Source organism: Acanthochromis polyacanthus, chromosome 5 (genome assembly GCF_021347895.1).
Source record: "Acanthochromis polyacanthus isolate Apoly-LR-REF ecotype Palm Island chromosome 5, KAUST_Apoly_ChrSc, whole genome shotgun sequence".
In the NCBI taxonomy this organism is placed as follows: Eukaryota; Metazoa; Chordata; class Actinopteri; family Pomacentridae; genus Acanthochromis; species Acanthochromis polyacanthus.
In genome coordinates, this window is record NC_067117.1 from 12,894,027 (window position 1) to 12,915,079 (window position 21,053).

At 41.9% G+C, this 21,053-nt stretch overlaps 1 protein-coding gene across 5 annotated transcripts in view; it reads left to right on the top strand.

The window, feature by feature from the left end:
- bsnb (bassoon (presynaptic cytomatrix protein) b) overlaps positions 1 to 21,053 on the top strand; it is a 67,077-nt gene that overhangs the window by 35,785 nt on the left and 10,239 nt on the right. For 2 of the 5 annotated variants that reach the window (XM_022200181.2, XM_022200182.2), the window contains exons 4-5: positions 11,218 to 12,033; positions 13,331 to 19,636. In XM_022200181.2, the coding sequence (XP_022055873.1) occupies positions 11,218 to 12,033; positions 13,331 to 19,636 (7,122 nt within the window). Of the gene's footprint in view, positions 1 to 11,217; positions 12,034 to 13,330; positions 19,637 to 20,446; positions 20,735 to 21,053 lie in introns of those variants that run through there. The other 3 variants (XM_051947770.1, XM_051947771.1, XM_022200183.2) reach the window with 2 other exon arrangements.

Here is a 21,053-nt window from a genome sequence, read left to right on the forward strand (position 1 = left end):
AGTCTTATGGATGTGCAGGGGATTATTTCTGCAGTGAAAAAAAACTCCTTAATGACTGCACACATGTCAATGCCGAATGATCAAAAGAAGGCTCCATAAAGAGAAGTTATAAGCCTCAAACACAGAGGCCTGGCTGCAAAAACTGGACGAGTCGTGGAACAAAGTTCTGTAGATCTGTAGTTGTAGTTCTGCAAAGAAACAAAAATCAGACACTATAAATATGATGGAAAGATGAGTGCGTGGTGAAAAAAGAGGACAGCTTAGAACCCAATGAAGTCCTGACTGAGCTGCAATTTACTTGCTAAAAACAAAGTGGCACAAAGGCCGGGAAGAGCATCACCAGGACCTTTCACAGAATACTAAATGTGAATCAGAGTCACCCAATAAATAAAAATGGAAAAAGAGATTACCATAACATTTTAAAATCAGTTATACAAATCACTGGGAATCAGTAGAGGAAAAAATATTAGTAATTGGTTGGTACGTGTTCACAAGAAGCAGCAGAAGCAGCCATGTACCTCCATTCAGTCCAGACTATAAGGGTTGCAGGCTATAATGGCTGAGTAGAACAAAGAGTTTAAAATGTTGCAGTGATCTAGAAGTGACACCTTTGCTAGCTCAGCCTGGGAAAGGAATGGTCTTAATTTTTTTGCCATATTCCTAAGCGGAAAACATTAAGACTTGACAATTACTCTCATCTCTCCACTGCAAGTTAAGTCCGAGGCCTAAAATAAGCCTCCAAGTTCAACCTGAAGAACCAGTTTTTCTTTAAAGGGAAGAAATTAAAGAATATCCATCTTGTCCTAAATAAGCTATAATAAATTGTAACCCATCTCGAGCTGCAGTGTCAGGAGAGGAACTAAACAAGGGTTTGATGTTTTAAGTGAGAGGCAGATCTGTGTATCATCAGCATAGGAATGGAGAGAGAGTTTATGGTGGTGAATGATTCGGCTCAAGGGGAGTATATAAACAGGGAAAAAAACGTAGTGGTCCTAAAACTGACTGCTGTGGGTAAGAGATAATGATTCAAAGCAGCCTTTACCTAAGACAACAGTAAATATTTGATAACTCGCATAGGGCCGAAGCAGATTTAGCGCTACACTTTTCATACCAAAACAACACAATGACATTGTGCTGTCAGATCAAAGAGGAGCAGGACTGAAAAATCACCACAGTCAGCTGCCATGAGGAGGTTATCTTTAATCTTAGTTCATGCTGTGTCTGTGCTGTGGTATAGTCTAATTAGCGAGTAGAAATCCTGAAATATGACACATGTGATCAACTGTGGATAACTGGCATTAGGGGGATATGAAGCCTGGTATTGTCAGCTTTATTTACAAAAGATATAGCCAAAAGGGTAGAAGTATCATTCACCAGTGTCTGACTCACTGCAAGTAATAGCCTTGAAGTTAGAAATATGCTTCAGACACAACAACCACGTGGTGTCCCTTAGAGTCTTGGTTACACTGTCTTGTAAATGCATTGAGAGACCCCTATTGAGGAAAGACGGTTTCACCAATTCGATCAGCCTTCATGTCACTGCGTGAAAATATAGCACCTGTTGCTGCTGTTGAAACAAATAGAAACAGACAGAACATGTAAATAAAGAGCAGGAAACATGACCTGACCCAGTGCTTCTCTGTCCCTGGAGGGATGGTAGAGACACACACACTTAATGGCAGATGACACACTGTTGTCCTGCAGCAACACAGAGTCCTTCACACAAAACGTTCTTCCATGTGCAGTCGACCATTGTGTTAGAAAACCTTCATCTTCTCCTGTAAACACCCTGATAACGTGCTTGTTTGTAACATCAGTCATACAATTACCAAGTAAAGAATAGGGTTAGCTTTAAAGACCTGCTTGTCTACTTTTTACATTTTTTTAAAAATTGCTTAGCTTTAACTAGGCTTCCATGGTTCCCAGAGGATGAATCCAAATCACTTTGGTGATTCTGCGCCTTCTTTCTCGTGCCAACATCAGATAAAATGCTCAGTCTGTCCTATGATCTGGTTTGTGATGTAATGGTAATGACATCTGTAATTAGCAGATGTTAGCAAGCAGAACTAAGATAGCAAAACACGAAATATTATACCTCCAATCAGCTTGGTTGCACTGTCATTCAGGTCATGTTAGTTTGCCCATGCTAGCATTCAGCCCAAATCACTGCTATATCTGAGTACAGTAACACACAGCTACGAAAATAATAACATGTTCAGCAGCTGAGCTGTTTTTAATGCTTTTCCAGTATCTATGCAAGGTTACACAGTAGTGAATTTAATCTGTGGTTTCAGTTGAACTGTGATGCACAGCTGCTTGTGTATTGACATTTACAAACAGTTGGCTTTTCAGTAAATTCAACTTAAATTTCTGTTCTACATATAGAACCTGCTTGCAGAACCTAAGTTATGAACAATTACACTAAGTTATCTGTTATATATATTACACGGACATTCGTCTTCTTGTAGAATTGTATCATTCATCAATCTAAATAGTTATTTACTACAGCTTCCAATGTGACTTCCTCAGACTTGTTTGGTAATATTCTAATAAAAGTAGCCCCAGCAGCTACTGAGAAAATTGACTTGTCTACCTGTAGGTTGGGCTATCAATAACTGTTATTGAAAACCAATGACCCTGAGGCAGAAGAACTTGCATTCATTCAGAACAACACAGTGTGTAAATACTCTGTGTTTGGCCCTGCGAAACCACTTGTCATAATCATTTAACTATATTTTGAAAAGTCATCGTGAACGCACTGTGTTGGACTCTGTACGAGTGGCTGTGGCTATAGTTGAGTCCTGCTTGCTCAGTGGATGATCCTTCATTTCCTCTCTAATCCACAGGCCTCGCCACGTGTCCCCATTGAAGGAGTCCCAGGGGATTGACCTATATACCTGCTGACTCTTACTGACCTGTCACAGGCGTGGCATGGCTTGGCACAGCCTGGCACCCTGCTGGAACATGTGCTCGGTCACGCTTCCCACTGCACACTTAGTAGTCTTAAAATACTGTTCATTCAGACTGGGAACAAAAGAAATGGATATGAAGGACTGTAGTAGGCCTCTAATAGAATTACCAGTCCTGCTTATCTTTCATTTTTATTCTGAATGCCAGTGCACTGAAGACAGAGTGTGATTATTTGGTGTGGAATTTAGCTCAACTGAATGTAAAATTTGAGGCTCTTGTTGCGCTTGTGCATGTCAGTGCTCTACATGCAGTTGTAAAGGGGTTTATAGCTCCTTTACTAGTATTAAACATGATTATATGTCAACACATCTGGGCCGCATAAAGTGTGAGCGACATATTTCCCCACTCACCTTAAGCTCACCCTGTTCACACCTGCTTGGCAGCGTGCCCCTGTGCACGTGCTAGTTAATAATTCACGCTGACCCTCTGCTCCCCTGACCTTCACTTGTTACGAATTAATTATGACCTCCTCTGTCGCATGCCTCATTAATCTCTGTGAGACTCAGAACTTGAAGGAGTATTATGATGATTTCTGCCTTTGTAGTTACATGGTGACCCTCTGAATTTCACTACGTTGTTACTTCGAAGGTTGACGTGGCTGCTGCCTCTGCTGTGAGTTGTCAGAAATATTTTATATTCAGGTAATGACCAAGGCTGTTTTGATTTTGAAAGATGTGTAAGCCGTTGTTGAAGTGCTGCGAATCTACAATAAAAAGGAGAAGAAACACAGTCTGACATTTAGAAATAATAATTGGGGGAGAAGATTACAAATGATGCGTGACTGTGTTGCCATGCATAGCTGTTGTGCTTCCAGCTCCTCACTTTTTCAGCAGAAAGTTTGCATCTTTTTATGACATTGCCTCAATTTTCCTTTCATCATGGCATGAAAATTATTATTTTTTGTCTCTTACACACATCAAATGCCCAGCCACAGCAGGCAAAACAATTTATCAGTGAATTTTTTGAGTTCTGTCAATGAAAGATTACTTCAAACGAGGGAAAGGACCTTTGTTTCCCCTCATAACAATGAGCACCTACTATATCATACCACAGTGAAGTATGTGATTGCATTTAATGACAGCTGACATTTCTTGCTCGCAGCTTGTGGTCTGATTCCTGGCGGACAAACTATGTGGGGGATGGACTCTTGCTGCGAGTGGACTGACAGTAAGAGGGGAGGACTGAGTTTGTGTAGATTGCTCGCAGTACTGCTGGCACATGTGTTCATACACTTATTTGAGCGCCATATCCAAATATACTGATGTGTATGTGTGTGTTTATCAGAAGTAAAGTGGGGCAGGGGTATGCATGCTGTGCAGAGAACAAGAGATCAGGTGAAATTATGATAGGTTGGTGTTAAATATCCAGCCTACTCTAAATGCAATATTTAGAGGGAAGCTTGAATCTGACTTTGTAAGTGCACTGTTTGTTTTTCAGTTCTGTTATGTGGGTGTGTACGCTCCCACAGGGCCCCATATCTCCATGAAATTGTGCACTCTCTGGCTCCCTCCATGGGTAGGAAGTGTTAAAGCTTTCCATAGTATCTTATCTCACCAGCAGTTTGGCTGTGTAGGTCGACTATGTTACTTTTGTGCATTTTTGACTCTATTTCATGATTGCAAAGAGGATGTCTGTGATTTGTGACCAGGATTCTGAGCTGCTGGACAATGTCATAGTATTTTTCAGATATGTCACAGAGTCTAACTGAAGCGTTCAAGTGTAATGCTGTTACAGTAATTTGAGAAGCCCAGCGCAATGAAACACTTTTGCTCTGGCTGCTTCCATGCAGTGAACCGGCAAACACATAGTCAGTTCAATAAATAAAATACAGTAAAGCAGAAATAATACAAACATATAGTCAAGAAGGAAAAAATAAACAGCAGCTCCTTAGGTTTTGCTCAATCTAAGTGCAGTAGCTTAATCATAGGCAACTGATCTTGCTGCCTCACCTTGAAGAGAACATTTTCCAATATTTAGCTCTTTTTATGCAAGCTTTCACTGTCAAAAGAAAAGACTGTGAACCGGTGTATTTCAGCTAGAGGGTGCAATCACTAGTGAACTGGGAGTTGTATGCAAAAGTAAAGTTAGCGCTATTTTAGCATGTTTCAAACGTAAGAAATGAAAATACATTTAAATGTGTGAAACAACATGCTAATCTACACTGTGCTGTCTCAGAAAACAGTGGAATTGCTTTTCACATTGGATCCACCAGCGTGATGAACAAAGAAAAAGCTAAAAATTGAAGGAGGTCACTCATGTTGATGAGTCTACAGAGATTTAACACCTGACTCTGCAGTTCCTTTCAGCCATATAGAACTTTATAGCTTGCTAGCTCAAAGGACACAACTTTGCTGTTTTGTTTCACTCTTGCTGCTTCCATCAGTGTTGTTTTTGGGTGGCAGCTGGGAGCTATTTTCTGCAAAATAAAAAACAAAAGAACACTTTACTGTTTTGCTCAGTGCTGAGGCAAACTTAGTAACTAGATGGTGAATTCAGTGGATCACTTAGCAGGCAAAGGTATATTTTCATTCAATAGTTGGTGGAGACCAAAACAGGGCTAAAAGGACAGGAGGTTGGACTTTCATTCACCAGGTAAACAGAAACACCACTCTAGATGATCTGCACGATGTGTACAGTAAAAAGGCAACCGTTTGCAGACACTTTTGCCGAGTTACCCCAAAACTTCATGCCACTGCTGAGCATGCTTCTTCTGCCCCCAAGTAGCTCTTATTGTATCCACATTCAAAAGATTTTATTGATTTCTGGCTATTTTTTATGTTTATATAATTATGATGTCTTTGAAATTCTTGTGGAAGAAAGCAAACAATTGTGGTAGTTTGAATTCCTCCTTTGGGACTACAATCTGGAAGACCCTTCTGCAGATTGTTGCAGTTTTATTTTCTCCTTTTCTGTGCAAGTTGGCCTGAAGTCAGATTCCTTCTTGTACTTTGTAGTTGTTTTTTTTACAACTTCAAGAACACATTCTATGCCCCGGAGTTCTTCTACTGCTTTTGAGTGTTTGTTTTTTGTCTTTCATTTGAACAATTATGAGAGAGACAGTAAACATAGTTGGTATTTAATTAAGCATAGCGCATTCCTTAGTGCTTGTAGTTTGTCATACACATACCTGTTTTAAGCCTTTGTTGTCATTTTGTCATTAGAGGTTTTCCGTTTGGATAATTAATATGCTTCCCTTCACCACTTGATAAATGTATTCCCAACAGATGCATTATGCAGTCAAACATACACAAACTTGGATGCACACACTCAGGTTGCAGACACACTTTGTGTGAGTGATCAGGGCTGTAATGTCTCAGCAAGCGCATGTGCAAGTGGGATCAATCTATGAGAATGGGATCAATCTTTCTGACCTTTTCCTTGTGGTAACCTGCAGTGTTCAATCTCTCATTATTTTGACAGTGAAAGGGCAACTTTTCCGGCTGTGAGCTGGAGCATTACTACACTGCCCATATTCACTGTATCCACCTTTGTCTCTCAGGACAGAGTCAGGTTCACTCACTAACTGTTCTCTCTGTACATGCATAAACAGAAGTTAGATTTACTTGCGTGTCAAACACACCAAACTGTTTTGCTTCAGCTGTACTACAGTAGAATTGAAACTTTGCACACACAATAGTAATGCTTAAGAGAATTCTCTGGGTCCATGATGTAATATCTGTTAACGACATGTGCAACAGTGAAATAGGGCTGTTGTTGTTTTTCTTCAGGGCCAAGAGAGCTCAACATACAGCATTTAAGGAAAGCACATGCAAAACGATCACGGATGGTGTCTTTCTCAGAAATGGGTGGCCAGATATACTTTGGCAGCCGTTAATATACCAAGTAAAGTCTACGTGTGGGAGGCACTGAATAAACAGACCACATTATTTTTATAGCAGTGTTATTCAAAAGTTTGTGTAGAAGATTGTTAAAAATGGATCTCAGTATGTGTGATTGTGTCCACTCAGATTTGTAAATGTGTATTTAGATTTAAAGTACTAGGATTTGTGAATCAGTGAAGTTATTTTCTTATATTATAACCACTAAGTTTTTCTCTCAAAAGAGAAAAGAAAAAGAATACATTTTGTCAAATTGAAATTTTGACAAGAAATGTAGTAAACCCACTGGTGTGAGCAACCAAGTGGAAAATGTTAGAAGGATGCAGGTTCAACCCTCGTGTTTGTCAAAAACATGCACTCTGTCCAGATGCTGAAAATCACTTGTTGACACATTACACGTTGCAGTCGACACAAACAAATAAACAATAAACGCTTTAAATGTAATTGGTAGACTACAATCAGTGTGTCGTCTCGTCAGCTGCATCTGAATTACAGATCAGAGCCAATGTTAAGTACGCACTCCACTGAGCAGACAAGTTAACCTCCTGCCATATAATGAGGTTACCAATTCACTAACAGGATGATCCCACTAACAAATTGAGCCTGCTGCCATACTACTGTGGCACACACACAGTAGTTTGGCACAGTTGTAGAACCTCCCTTCTTCCAAAAGTGAGAGGTCCAATGAATAATAATAATAATAATAAAAAGAACTGCAATACATAGCAATGCCACGTTCTTTGTGGTTAGAGTAACAAAAAATATTTTCAAAATTAATTCCTTCTTGCTTAAAGCACATGTTTAATTAGTTGTTTCTTTTGTAGTTTTGGCTATGCTTTAATTTGTATGTATTGAGCTGTTGGAGATTGCCTCAGTGAATTGGTTGCTCCGTTTTTACAGCTTAAAGGACTGTCTCAGAAGCGCAGAAGCTCATTCTTTTATGCGGACCTGATTTTCTCCAAACAGTGTGGGTAGAGGTGGGAAGCACAGCCCACATCACTCAGTGATGTACAAGCTAAAGCACTCCACATGAATAATTTGCTACTCCCAGCTCCTGTTTGGCCTTGCTCCTCTCTCCTTTTCACCCACGCAGTGATGTTATGCTGATTCAGGAGCAAAGAGGGGAGTTTGGCAGTGCCAACATGGCAGGAAGAAAGCTGCACCATAGAAAAATGTTCATTAGTATCTGATTTAGGTGTTTAATTAGATTCTACTTTTATGAGCATGCCCAGAAAAGATGGTTGGATGTGGTTTGGAGGAAGTTGAAGGTAGCGAGTGGAGACTTCAGAAGCTTGAATTTATTTAAGATGGGTCGATTCTTTAATCTTATGCATTCATGTGTGCACACAGGACACACACATAGCATGTCTTCACTGACTGTATTGCTGAATAGCTTCAGTGGTTGATTGTCGGTCCCAGTGTGTCCTAGCTGTCCACAAACACACAGTCGCTTGTCGTGAAAGAACCGGCACAGATGGCTAGTTCCGAGAGTACTGCACCTGTTTATATATAGCTTCTCAGTAGAGCACTTGAGAGATATGAAAACAAAGCAAGTCTGTCTGTTTGGCATGCCAGTGGCTCCATCCACGCTTTGTGGTCGCAGTTGAGACAACAGATTCCTGTAGGATTTGGGCACATTAAGAAAGGTTCTGTCTTGTACGGAAAAATAGCATCAGTAAAAATAGCATGTAGATTTTAAATGTTACCACCATGTCTGTCTTCAGTGCGTTATTTTATGTTTAGCTTTGGCAGCTTACCGTATTTGGACATGTCACTTTATCGAAATAAAGTGGGTGAAGCTCTAAGTAAGGCAGCACCTCACAGTCCCCCACTGTGGGTTTTGCTGTCGTTGAAAGGTTTTCAACCTGACCAAGTGTTTGCCAAGCTCTTATTTGATCTCCTTTTATGCTTTAAAATGTTGTAGCTGCCCACACTACAGTTACTGAAGCATTATTCAAGGTGAACTGCATATTTTCACACTGTTCATGATTCAAATGGCATCATTTCTAAAGGAAGGAGTTGCATAATTTATCATGCATGTTGCATAATGGCTCTAATTGAGTTATTGTGAAATTCCATGTTTGTTGTGTCAGTGTCATTGTTATGTGTTGAATGATATTCTACCCATCACAAGCTGTGTAAGGTGTATCTTTATGTGGTTGGCCTTGATCGGTTGTAGCTTTTAAAGCCAATCTGTCAAAGAGTAGAGGAATCTCAGTCTCACTACCCTCATCGACACCATTTCGAGCAGCATCCGCCAAATGTTTTTGTACAACTAAACCAACTGTCTGAACATTGAGCCGCCCCATTACCAAACAGCACACAGACGTAGTCAAATGCCAGCTGGAGGAGAAAGTCAAGCATCTAGCTAACTAAATACCCAGATTTATTATTTTTTGTTAATTTTTTTTTTCAGATTTTGTGAAGAAAATCGGAGGCTTCGATTTTTCCAGTGACCAGAAACACAGCTCATTTTAACATGCTTTCTGCGCTTGCCTCATAAAAACAGCCATTTACTTTTGATTGATTCACATCTATTATTTAATCAATATGCAGTAATAGAATTACATATAGTACAAATTATACCTTTTGTGGTCATTGTCTTCACCACCACCACCATCATTATTCCGCCACCACTTTCTCCTTCCTCTTTTTCCATCCTCCTCCTCATCATCTTTTTCATCCTCCTCTGGTAAATGTGAGCTGTAGCTTTGTCTAGTACCACCCACACCAGTATGTGACTAACCATTATTTGTAGATTATTTTGTGTTCACAAATCAGCTCTACTGGGCAAATAGTAAAAGTGTTGTATGACAGCGTGTATCCACCTTTTATTGTCATGGCCAGTGAGCCAAACAAAGGACACACAAAAAGCCCTGAAAGAACAAATAATCAGCCTCATACTGACACAAGGCCTGATCAATGTCTCTGCACTGGGTAAGTATGTAATGGGAAAGACGGCAGATTGTTACCTATTCTCAGTTCCTATCACTGGAGACATGTCTGTCAAATGTTGGTTACTGGGGTAGTTAGATTAAGGTCCCCATTCTGCTGTTGGGATGTTCCTTCTAGGCTAAACGATTGTTATTCTGTCAGTCTCTCTCTTCGATTTACTGTTGACTTTTCTCTGTTGTTTATGTAATTCAGTAGGATAACTCTTCTTTAGGCTCACCCCAAGTCTGAAATTTGACTAAAGCCTCAGAATCCCTATAACTTTTGTGGGTACTGATAGTTGCAGTATAACATACAAGGACATTTATAACAAATTCTTTATTTGCAACCTTCTCTGGAATCTTGACTGTTTGGGCCGCAGTAAAGATGTCCTCTGATACAGTCACTGAACACCTGCATTACTTTTATTTATTAGCTGTTACAGGGCATGTTGTTAAATTCCAGCTTCTGTATTTATGCTTTTGAAGTATGACCACAATAAAAGAAGTGATTTATTGGACAGATGGTAATCAGCAATAGAGGTGTTTATGAGGTTATTTGTTTTGTTGTACAAGTCTGCGACACAAGAACACTCCCTCCTCAGGCCTGAGGCACAGATGATTATCATTAACAAAAGGCTGTGTTACAACCATGGTGCCCTCGACTCTCTTTTCAGCTTTCATAACCTGCAATATAACCATTTCTTTCCATTGAGCAGTTTTATCGATCTGTTGCATTGACCTGAAATTGAATCTGTTTATGTTAATATCCTGTCTGTGATGGCTTTTGAACAAGACTTTTAGCAGTGTCAGAATTCATAACTATGGCTGCTCGTAGAGCTCAGTGAGGATTACTGTGAAGGACGAATCCTGCTCCTGCAGATAGAAGGTTTGCTCTTGACTCCATAAAAGGTCTAACGACTGTTGCGCCCCTTCAGTCTAATAACAGATGTGTTAATTTGTATTCACACGGCACTCTTCTTCTGTGTACCCTGTTTGAGAGTGCTTAATGTTGTCAAATGATTAAGTCTTCTTAAAGAGATGAAAGGCCTTGTTTGGACAGGCTTTCAAATATTCAGTTGTTCAGACTTGCTATACTGAGTACTTGGCACTCCGTGACCATTTATGAAGCAACAACATTTTGATTTAATTTATCCAGCTAACAGACATATTTATATTCTTGTACCCATCAATCATCATGAGTAACACTTAAGTAATGTGTTGACACAATGTAAATGTCAATCTGAACACAGGTGTTGATCATAATTTGTGTATTTAGTCTGAAAACTGTTGAAACAGTTTGTCTTTATTTGCTTAATGCTGACACCAGATGGAGTTCAGATCATTGTTTTGAGAAATTTTAGTTTATTATTTATGTACACGAGCAAACCGGAGTCTATTGCAAGACACCATGGTGTTTTGTCTGATTATCTATCACAGCATTGCTGATTCCTGTTTTCTTTCTCCTTGTTTTGCAGAAGAAAGAATGGCTATGCTTGAACTGCCAGACACAGAGGGCCCTGTCAGGAAGCTTGGGAGATATTCCAGCTCCTGCTGCGCAGCCCATGGGATCCCCCCGGCCAGCTGCTCCAGCCAGTCAACAACCACCTCAGCAGAAAGGGCCAAACCAACTTTCAGGGCCTAGGGCCCCAGGTCCTCATCAGCAACAGAAACCAGCGGGTCCCCAAGTAAGTGGCCCTCTCTCTAATGTGAAACAGGCTGGGCCTGTCCCCCAAGCGAAGGGGGTCAGCCAAACTTCCTCTCAAACCAAGGGTTCTGCACAACCCATTCCTCAAGCCAAGTGTCAAACTCAGCCACCTCCCCAAGCTAAGGGTTCAACACAACCCCCATCTCAGAGTAAGGCACCTGGTCAAGTTAAAGGTCCTAGTCAATCACATGTTCAAAGTAAGGGCCCTACACAGCCTGCTAGCCAAATGAAGGGCCCAAGCCAGGCCAAAGGGCCGACTCAGACAAAGGCATCTGCTCAGCCCTCTGCTCAGACTAAGGGCCCTTCTCATCCTTCTGGTCCCAAGACTTCATCTACCCCTGGTAAAGCTGCACCCAACCATGGCAAGGCCTCTTCCACCCCTTCAAAAACAGCACCCACTCAGTCTAAACCAACAGGTAACAACCAGGTGCGTAAACAACCGCAAAGCCAGGAGAAGACTAAAGTCGCATCTAAATCTCTAAAAGAAGACGTCAAAGCCTCACCGAAGAAGGCACTGTCAGAGACTGTCACTTCTCCAAAAGACATGAAGATAGCTGAAGATGCGCAGAAGTCAAGACACCATGAAGTGAGCTACCTGCAACTTCTTCGCCTTCACCTGTTACTCGATTCACCATTTTGATTTATTTTGCTCCATTAAAATAATTGTAACCATTTCTCAGAAACATCATGTTATTCTCAGTTTTTAATTATTATGCTCATCCAAGCACTACTTATTTTTCTTCTTTTCCTTTTTCATGATCATCAGTTCCATCACTTTACCATTATCATTTTTATTAAATTGTCTTATTGTTAATCCTCAGCACTTTTTAAGTTAGTCACTAGTTTTCGTCACTTTGTGCTGTTATTACTTTTGTAATAACTGTTATTTTTCTGTACATCTGTTTCTTCATAATGTTGTCATGGTTTTAGTAAAAGGATTTCCTATAACAGGAGATTTCTTCATTATTATTATGTTGTTACCATTGCCATCTTTAGCGGTGTCATCATTATGATCATCATTGTCATCATCATCAGTCATCATCATCATCCTTCTCATCATCATTTCAGTGGCCATTCCTTATCGTCAGCCCGCTCTTCCATTTCCTTGCCTCGTTTCGTACACCTTTTTTAAAAAAAACTGTAACGAACGCAAGCTTTTTGTTCAATGTGACACTTCGTGATGATGTTTTAAGCATTCTAAGCATGTTCGTTATTCTTCAGCGGTTCGAAGAATGCAATGGAGAATGCGTCAAAGATGACAATCAAGCATGTAACCAAAAAACATTTGTCCTTTTGATGTTTGTATGTTCAACTGTCTGTTATATTCACTCTGTGTCAGTGTATTTATCCATCTGTGTGTACATAACTCCGAAAGGCAAACTCAACCCATATCAACAGAATTTAGTGAATAGCTGTAATAACATGCAAAAAGTCACAAAAAGTTAAAATAAAAACTGATCTAGAATTAACAACAATATTCTGTTTTGCTTTTCCTACATTTGCAATTAAATTAGTCAGCAAAGTCAAATTTGCTCAACTTCTACAAACAAAAGGCAATACACAGTAAATATTTGGGTTGATTTTAGTCTCAAGGGTTACTATATCTGGTTGTTTGATTAATGGTTTGCAATTTCTAATATAAATTTTCTCTAATATCTTACTATTAGAGACTATTTCATCTTTATAAGGTGTAGTAAATCAATTTTACTCCCAATTATCTAAAAATGCTCATAATAATGTCAATGCTGATGAGCTGGATGAAATAGTGGGATACAAGATGTGCACTGAAGCTTGTAATAGACCTTTCCATGAGTTAATTTTGAAAAAAAAAAGTATGCCTCTTTTGTTTCTGACCTCTCTCATCTTCTTTCTCTTTCTCTTAGGATTACAACAAATCAAGCTCACAGAGTTTAAGTGACACTGGATACTCTTCAGATGGAATCTCCAGCTCTCAAGGGGAAATTATAGGCCAGATCCGGGAAGAAGGAATCAAGCTCAGTGAAAGAGGTGCTTCCATTCCCTCAGAAATCACCAAGTTAGAGAGTTCCATGAAGCCTCTACTAGAGTCAAAGGCTGCTTCCGACTTGAAGCACAGGCCACATTCGCTGTCTGTAGGTCATGACCGGGACTACAGTCCTGAGGATGATGCAGCAAGGGATGAATCAGAGGATGACCTCAGTTGTAAGCTTCGGCATGATTATGTGGAAGACAGCAGTGAAAGTGGTCTCTCACCATTGCCAGTAAGACAGAAGAAGTCACATAAAGACATAACAGATGAAGAGTACATGCGGAGACAAATTATGGAGATGAGTGCCGATGAAGAAGAATTAGAAGACTATGGAACCCAGAAAACTAAAAAGGCACATAAAACCAGTGGCGATTTAAACAAAGAGAGGCGACGACTCTCTCAACAGTCTAATAGTTTTGAGGACGACACCAAGGCATCAGAGGCTGCTTATAAGGCAAATGAAGAAGAAGATGTCGGAATGGCTGGAGGCCTCCGGCGCTTTAAGACCATTGAGCTGAATAACACCAATAGCTACAACCGAGACATGGAGCTGAGCACTGAGCATGACCTACGAGAACCAGAGCTAGAAATGGAGAGTCTGACTGGTTCTCCAGAGGAGCGGTCAAAGGGAGAATATTCATCTACTCTACCTGCCACCACTCCCAGCTACACCTCTGGAACATCCCCCACATCTGTGTCGTCCATGGAGGATGACAGTGACAGCAGCCCTAGTCGTAGGGCAAGACTAGAGGAGGCAAAGCAGCAGAGGAAGGCTAGACATCGGTCCCATGGGCCACTGCTGCCCACTATTGAGGATTCATCTGAGGAGGATGAGCTCAGAGAGGAGGAAGAACTACTTAGAGAGCAGGAGCAGATGAGAGATCTAGAGCAACAGAGGATTCGAAGTACTGCCCGAAAAGCAAAGAGGGATAAAGAGGAGCTACGGGCACAGAGACGCAGAGAAAGGTCCAAAACACCCCCCAGTAATCTCTCTCCTATTGAGGATGCATCACCAACAGAGGAGCTAAGACAGGCTGCAGAGATGGAGGAGCTGCACAGATCATCGTGTTCTGAATACTCTCCCTCTATGGATTCAGAGGCAGAAGGTTTTGAGATGATTGGTGGAAAACTTTACAAATCAGGAAATGAATTTAACCTTCCAACTTTCACATCACTCTACTCCCCAACAGAAAAAACATCAGCAATGTCACCATCGGATAAAACATTAAAAAGTGCAGAGGAAGTCTATGAGGAGATGATGAAGAAAGCACAGCTCATGCAAAGGCAAGGACAAACAGTTAGTCAGCAGAAAGGAGCCTCTCAGCAAGATGGCAAACATCATCTTGAAGCTGGAACTGTCCTCACTCCTGGCTCAAGCCCAACCCAGGTTACTGCACCTATGTCCTTCTCCACAACAGGCAGTGATCCAAGAATTTCAGGAATTCAAGGAGCGCAGCATCTATCAAAAGAAACACAAAACAGGATGATGACACAGAGTGCCAAAATTGAAGGAGTTGTTGGAGTTGCCACAACCAAAGCCCAAGTGAGTCAGACTGCCGTGACTCGACAGGCAGGTAGCACAGTGCCTGCTGGCAACAGAGCGGGTTCCCAGAGGCCAACACAGGCGTCACCTGACCCCGGAGCATCCTCCCTAACCTCCAAAGTCTTTTCCCTTTTTAAAGGTCCCAGTCCCCCAGTATCACCTACTGCTTCCCCAACACAAAGCCCAACACATACACCATCTGTACGACCCACTGGCAGTAGTGGCAGGCAACTGCCAACTTTGCCTGGAGGCCCTGCATCAGGTGCAGCATCCCATGGGTCTCCGACACCACAACGGGCGGTTTCACCACGTCTTATACGACAACAATCCTCTCAAGATTCACCAGTGATGGTAATAACACTGGGCTCTGAAGCAACTAGTCCTGCCAAGCCAATAACTGTAAATTCTTCCACTTCCCCTTTGTCATCACCAACACAGGTGAGCTGTAAGACATTGTATAGCTCTCAGCCCCCTTCGACAAGTTCTGCAACATCACCACAGATGCATCCATCACAGCATTCACTGAGGCATTCTTCTCAAAATGTTGAAAAAGTAAATGTAGGTATTAGTATGACCACAGTTGCACATAGTCGTGGATCTATGGAAAATATATCTCTCTGTAAAATCTCAAATATTCCAGGTACTTCACAGGTTGTGGGTCAGGGCCAAACACAACCAAGTACTAACATTGTGGATCTGAGAGCACCAATGAGGCCGGCTCCAATTATCATGACAGATCAGGGCATGGATCTAACATCCCTTGCGTCTGACACACGAAGATACTCTTTAGGAGCAGAGCAGTCATCTGGTAGACACACAGCAGTGCAACCTCTTATTATGAACTTAAATGCACAAGAACAACCACATGTATCTGTGTCAACACCAACCACAGTTAGCGTCACAGTCGCAGGTTCAATGTTCATGTCCCAACCCAAGCAGCCAGTTGTGTATGGAGATCCTTTGCAAAACCGTGTGGATCTGGGACAGGGTGTTGGAGCAGCTGTGTGTTTAACCCAGAATAAGTCACCAATTTCTGACCCATCTATTCCCAAAATTGATGCCTGTCTGGAGAATCTGGGTATACAACAACAACAACTGCAATTACAGCAGCAAAAGCTCCTGCAGCAGCAACAGCTTCTTGAGCAGCAACTCCAGCAGCACCAACAGCAATCTTCTTTTGCTCGTTACAATTTAGCTAATCAGGTCCAGCCACTGCTGATTAAAAAAGACCTTGTAGTGAGCCAGACAAGCAGTGCCCAGCCTGTAGTGACTGCTAGTGCCATACCTAGAGTATCCCCCCTAGCTCCACCAGCAGTGTCTGGGGCTCCTGCTTCTAATGCACCCCATGAAATGTATAGCGGAATTGCCTTAGAGCTAAAAAACAAGCCAACAGTAATGAACCTGTCCACAGGTAAGCCCCATGTCATGATGGTGCAGCTTGATGAGAGCAACACATCACAAAGTGGCACAGTGACTCAACTGGTAAAGCAAGAAGAACCTCTTCCCCCTCCTCAGGTCTTGGATCTTACTGGACAGATCAAACCAGAAAACCAAGTGGCTTGCTGTGATGTTGTTTACAAATTGCCCTTTGCTGGTTCTTGTTCAGGGTCATTAACTCAGAAACCTACTACAATATCCTCAGATAAAAACCCCAACCCTGCACCCTCTCAAGCAGCCCATCCTCTCCATCCACCACACTACAATGTCAGCCAACAACAACACCAGCCTCAAGTGACACAAGGAATGACAGACGAACATAAAGCATACCAACCACCCACAGGCCCCTCAGGAAGAATACAGCCCTCCATGTCTGATACTAATCTGCTATCCATGACTGATGCTGGTCATTATCAAGGTAATGTCCAGGGGGGTCTGGCAGTAGATCTTAGCAGTATGAATCAGGCTTATGATGGTGCATACCTTGGCATGGGAGCACAGTATGGATCTTACACAGACTTACGTCACCAAGGAGATTTTACAGGCCCTTCCTTACCCCTGCGTCGATATGGCTCCATGTCAAACATCAATTCTGACTATGCCTATAGTTCCCGTGATCTATCAGGATCACAAGACTCCAATCTGGCTCAGTACAGTGCAACTACTGCCAGGGAGATCAGTCGCATGTGTGCAGCTCTTAATACAGTGGATCAGTTTGGGAGCCGGTATGGAAATAACCCTGAACTGGGTCCATATGGGGCTGGAAGGGGTGGACCTTTAGCAAGGCTAAATCTTCAGCAAAGCTTAGCGTCAATCAGAGCAAATTTAATGTACGGACCAGATGGAAGACCAATGGCCAATGGCCAAACTCTAACAAATCTAATAAATGCTAGACAAGCAAGTATACGCGCCATGTACCCTACTGCTATGAGAGGAGGCGATGGCATGATATATTCCACAATAAACACTCCCATTGCCTCTACATTGCCAATTACTACACAGCCTGCCTCTGTCCTGCGTCCCATGCCTAGAGGAATTTACAGACCATATCCTACAAGTGTAACTGCTGTACCTTTGGCTAGTCTTACCAGGTTGCCTCAAGTAACTCCCAGGATGCCTCTGTCCACCCAGGGACCATATTCCTACCCTCCTCCAAACCAGTATTCTACTTCAGCCACACCATCAGGAAGTGTGCCTGTGGTAAGCAGCTCTAACCAAGAAACTCCAGTGTACCTTGGAAAGCCTTTAACAACAGTTGCTGCACAAACAGCTGCAACCATTCCACCAACGCAACCTGCAGCACACTTAGGAGTACAAAGTGGACCTGCATCCAGTATGCAAACGACAACAAATCAGCAAATAGACCCCACCCAACTTACCTCACAGAGTATTACGTCCCTCTCTCCAGCTCAAGGCCAACCTCCAACTGTCCAGCCAGTGCAGGCTAAAATGCAGCCTCAACAGCTACCTACTCAAACTGAGCCTTTATCTTTGACTCAAACCCAACCTCAAGCTCAACCCATCAGTCAGGCTCAACAAAGCCTGTCACAAGCATCACCACATGGAACTGCCCTTGCTCCCACAGATGCACAGAAAGGTAAGGAAGATGAGAGACTGAGTCAGCAGCAAGAGCATGTGCTGCAGCTAGAGCGAGAGCGTGTTGAACTGGAGAAATTACGACAGCTGCGTCTACAAGAGGAGCTTGAAAGAGATCGCATGGAGCTTCAGCGTCACAGAGAAAAAGAACAGTTACTTGTTCAGCGTGAGATTCAAGAATTGCAGACAATTAAACAGCAAGTCCTGCAACAACAGCAAGCAGAGCGAGAGACACAGCTTATTATGCAAAGAGAGCAACTGGCCCAACAGAGAATGCAGCTTGAGCAAATTCAGTCTCTGCAGCAGCAACTCCAGCAACAGTTAGAGGAGCAGAAGAGGCAAAAGACAGCAGCAGTGGAGGCAGCAGCGGCTGCTGCTGCGGCTGAGGCTGCAGCTGCATCAGCTGCAGCAGCAGCAGCGGCAACCTCTGCCCAGGGTACTATACAAGGTGTAGTTGTTGGAGGTGGGACACCTCAAGGCTTCATTATCTGTGACCAGAGTGGTAGAGTTATTCAGCAAGAAGGACAAAGTGTGCAGTTTTGGCAGGATGGACAAGTTGTCCAAGCTGTGGTGGCTGCTCGACCTATTCATAGTTCTGTCTCTGAAATGTCTTTGAGAAGCAGTGACAAACAGGCTGATTCTAAGATTATGAAAAAGCAGAATTCCATGCCTCGACTGAGGGACGGCTCAGAGGATGACTCTGTTAAAAGGATCACAGACAGCTGTGTGCAAACAGATGATGAAGATGGAGAGGATAAATTCATGAATAGGCGCAGGAGAACAAGGCGTATTGCAGACTGCAGTGTGCAGACTGATGAGGAGGACCAGGCAGAATGGGAACAGCAGCCAGTGAGGCGCAGGCGGTCACGTGTATCCAAGCACTCTGAATCCAGTGGTGAGGCTAAATCTGATGGATCATCTAAAGTGGTTTCTGCAAGTATAGCTATTCAGACCACAAATGATTCATCATGCCAGACAGAGCTCGACCAACTAGGCAGGGTTTCTCCTGCAATCCACATTACCATGGCAGAGACCTCAAAGGTTGACCTATTACATTACATAGCAGCTCCTGAAAGGACCCACAAAGGAGAGAGTCTGGCCTGCCAAACAGAACCAGAGTCTCACTCTCAGGGTGTGGTTGCTCCTCAGCTGAGTGTCCCTACAACCATCAGTCCATACTCAACAAGTCTGCATATAGTCGGTGCAAACACATCTGACCCAACCTCTCCTAGACTTCAAGGAGTTGCTAAATTTGAGAGGAGGAAACCCGATCCCTTGGAAATTGGCTATCAGCAACAAAACGAGTCTCAAGCTCGTCAGCCCCCCAAATCTCCCCAAGTGCTGTACTCTCCTGTATCTCCACTGTCTCCTCATCGCATGCTAGAGACAACATTTGCCTCCCAGGAGAAGCTTAACAAAGCTCATGTGACGCCCCAGCAGAAGGCCTTTACTGTTGAATCTCCCCAGCGCCACCAGACCCTACCAAGACCCATAAAAAGTGTGCAGCGCTCCATGTCGGATCCCAAACCCCTCAGCCCTACGTCAGAGGATCCTGCCAAGAACAGGTTCTCCCCATATCATCAGCAAGCTGTGTCTAACAGTCAGGTAAGAAGTCTACCTTTACTTAAACAGACATTATGCAAATTTATTAAAAAAAATCCCCAAAGTATAATAAGTGGATTTTAAAAACATTCAAATATATTTTATAGGAAGAAAATATCTGTTTTTAGAAAATCAAATCGGAATCAAACAACTCAAACTAATCTTTTATTATCAGTACTGTCAGTGCCTGCAAAAATACAGAACTAAGTTCATCCCACATTTACAAGCGCCAGTTAGCATTTGAAGATATAGTCAGATAAAAATAGATTTACAGATTCCTCCCTACAGCTCATATATATATATATATATATATATATATATACATGAAGAGTTCATTTGCAAAAACAGATAACTCCGTTTTGATAAATTTTCAGAAAACTTTTTTTTAATGTTTACTTGAGATAATATCAATCAAACTGAAGTTGAGTGGATTTGACTCAGTAGAAAAATACATGACAAAATAGAGAAAAAATAAATTATTAATGTTATTATTATTATTATCTCAAGTAAGCAATTAAAAAATGAGTTTTCTGAAAACGGAGTTACCTGTTTTTGCAAATGAACTCTTCATATATGCTCGTGTGTTCATGTGGACATGGAAAATCACACAGGATCTGGCATTGAGGAGGTGACAGAATGTTCTCATAAGAGCAGCTGGCCATGCCAGAAAAGCATCTCCTCCCTTATTCCCCCTTTATACTCCTTTAGTCTATTTCTCTCTCTCTCTCTCTCTCTCTCTCTCTCTCTCTCTCTCTCTCTCTCTCTCTCTCTCTCTCTCTCTCTCTCTCTCTCTCTCTCTCTCTCACCCTCTCCCTCTCTCTCTCTCCTCTCTTCTCTCTGCCATGTCTTCTATATCTGGCAAACCCTACAGTGTTGCCACAGGGATGCACAATGTGGAAGAATCCTGGTGCTGCTTTGCTGTCTTCCTGATTGTTAGCAGCTGGTCAAAGTAAATTAACATTGCTCTGCACTTGGACTAAAATCAGTCTGAGAAGCGTTTTATGCATTTGCACCTCTGATATTTACTGTTAGCATTTAATACATGGCTCTCTTGTGGATACCTGACAAAATTACCATGGATCTACCCAACACAACTATTTTGTAAGTAATAGACTAACATAGATATCCTATTAACTTGTCTTTTTATTTGTAACATTTGACTGTTCTTACTAGCATGCAATACATAAATATTATATGATTGAAAAAGGGCCAGATTCTGTTGATATCTGATCAAAGGAATTAAAGGAAAATGTGCATACTTCTGAAAATACATTGAAATGAAATCAAAAGATAATTGCTTCAGTTTCCTCTCGTGTTCTTGTCGATTTTGAAAAATATTTTGCCATTTTATGCTTATGTGCACATTTACTAAGATGCTCAGATGCTCATTTTGCTGCTCATTATTTTATTTTAATCAAAA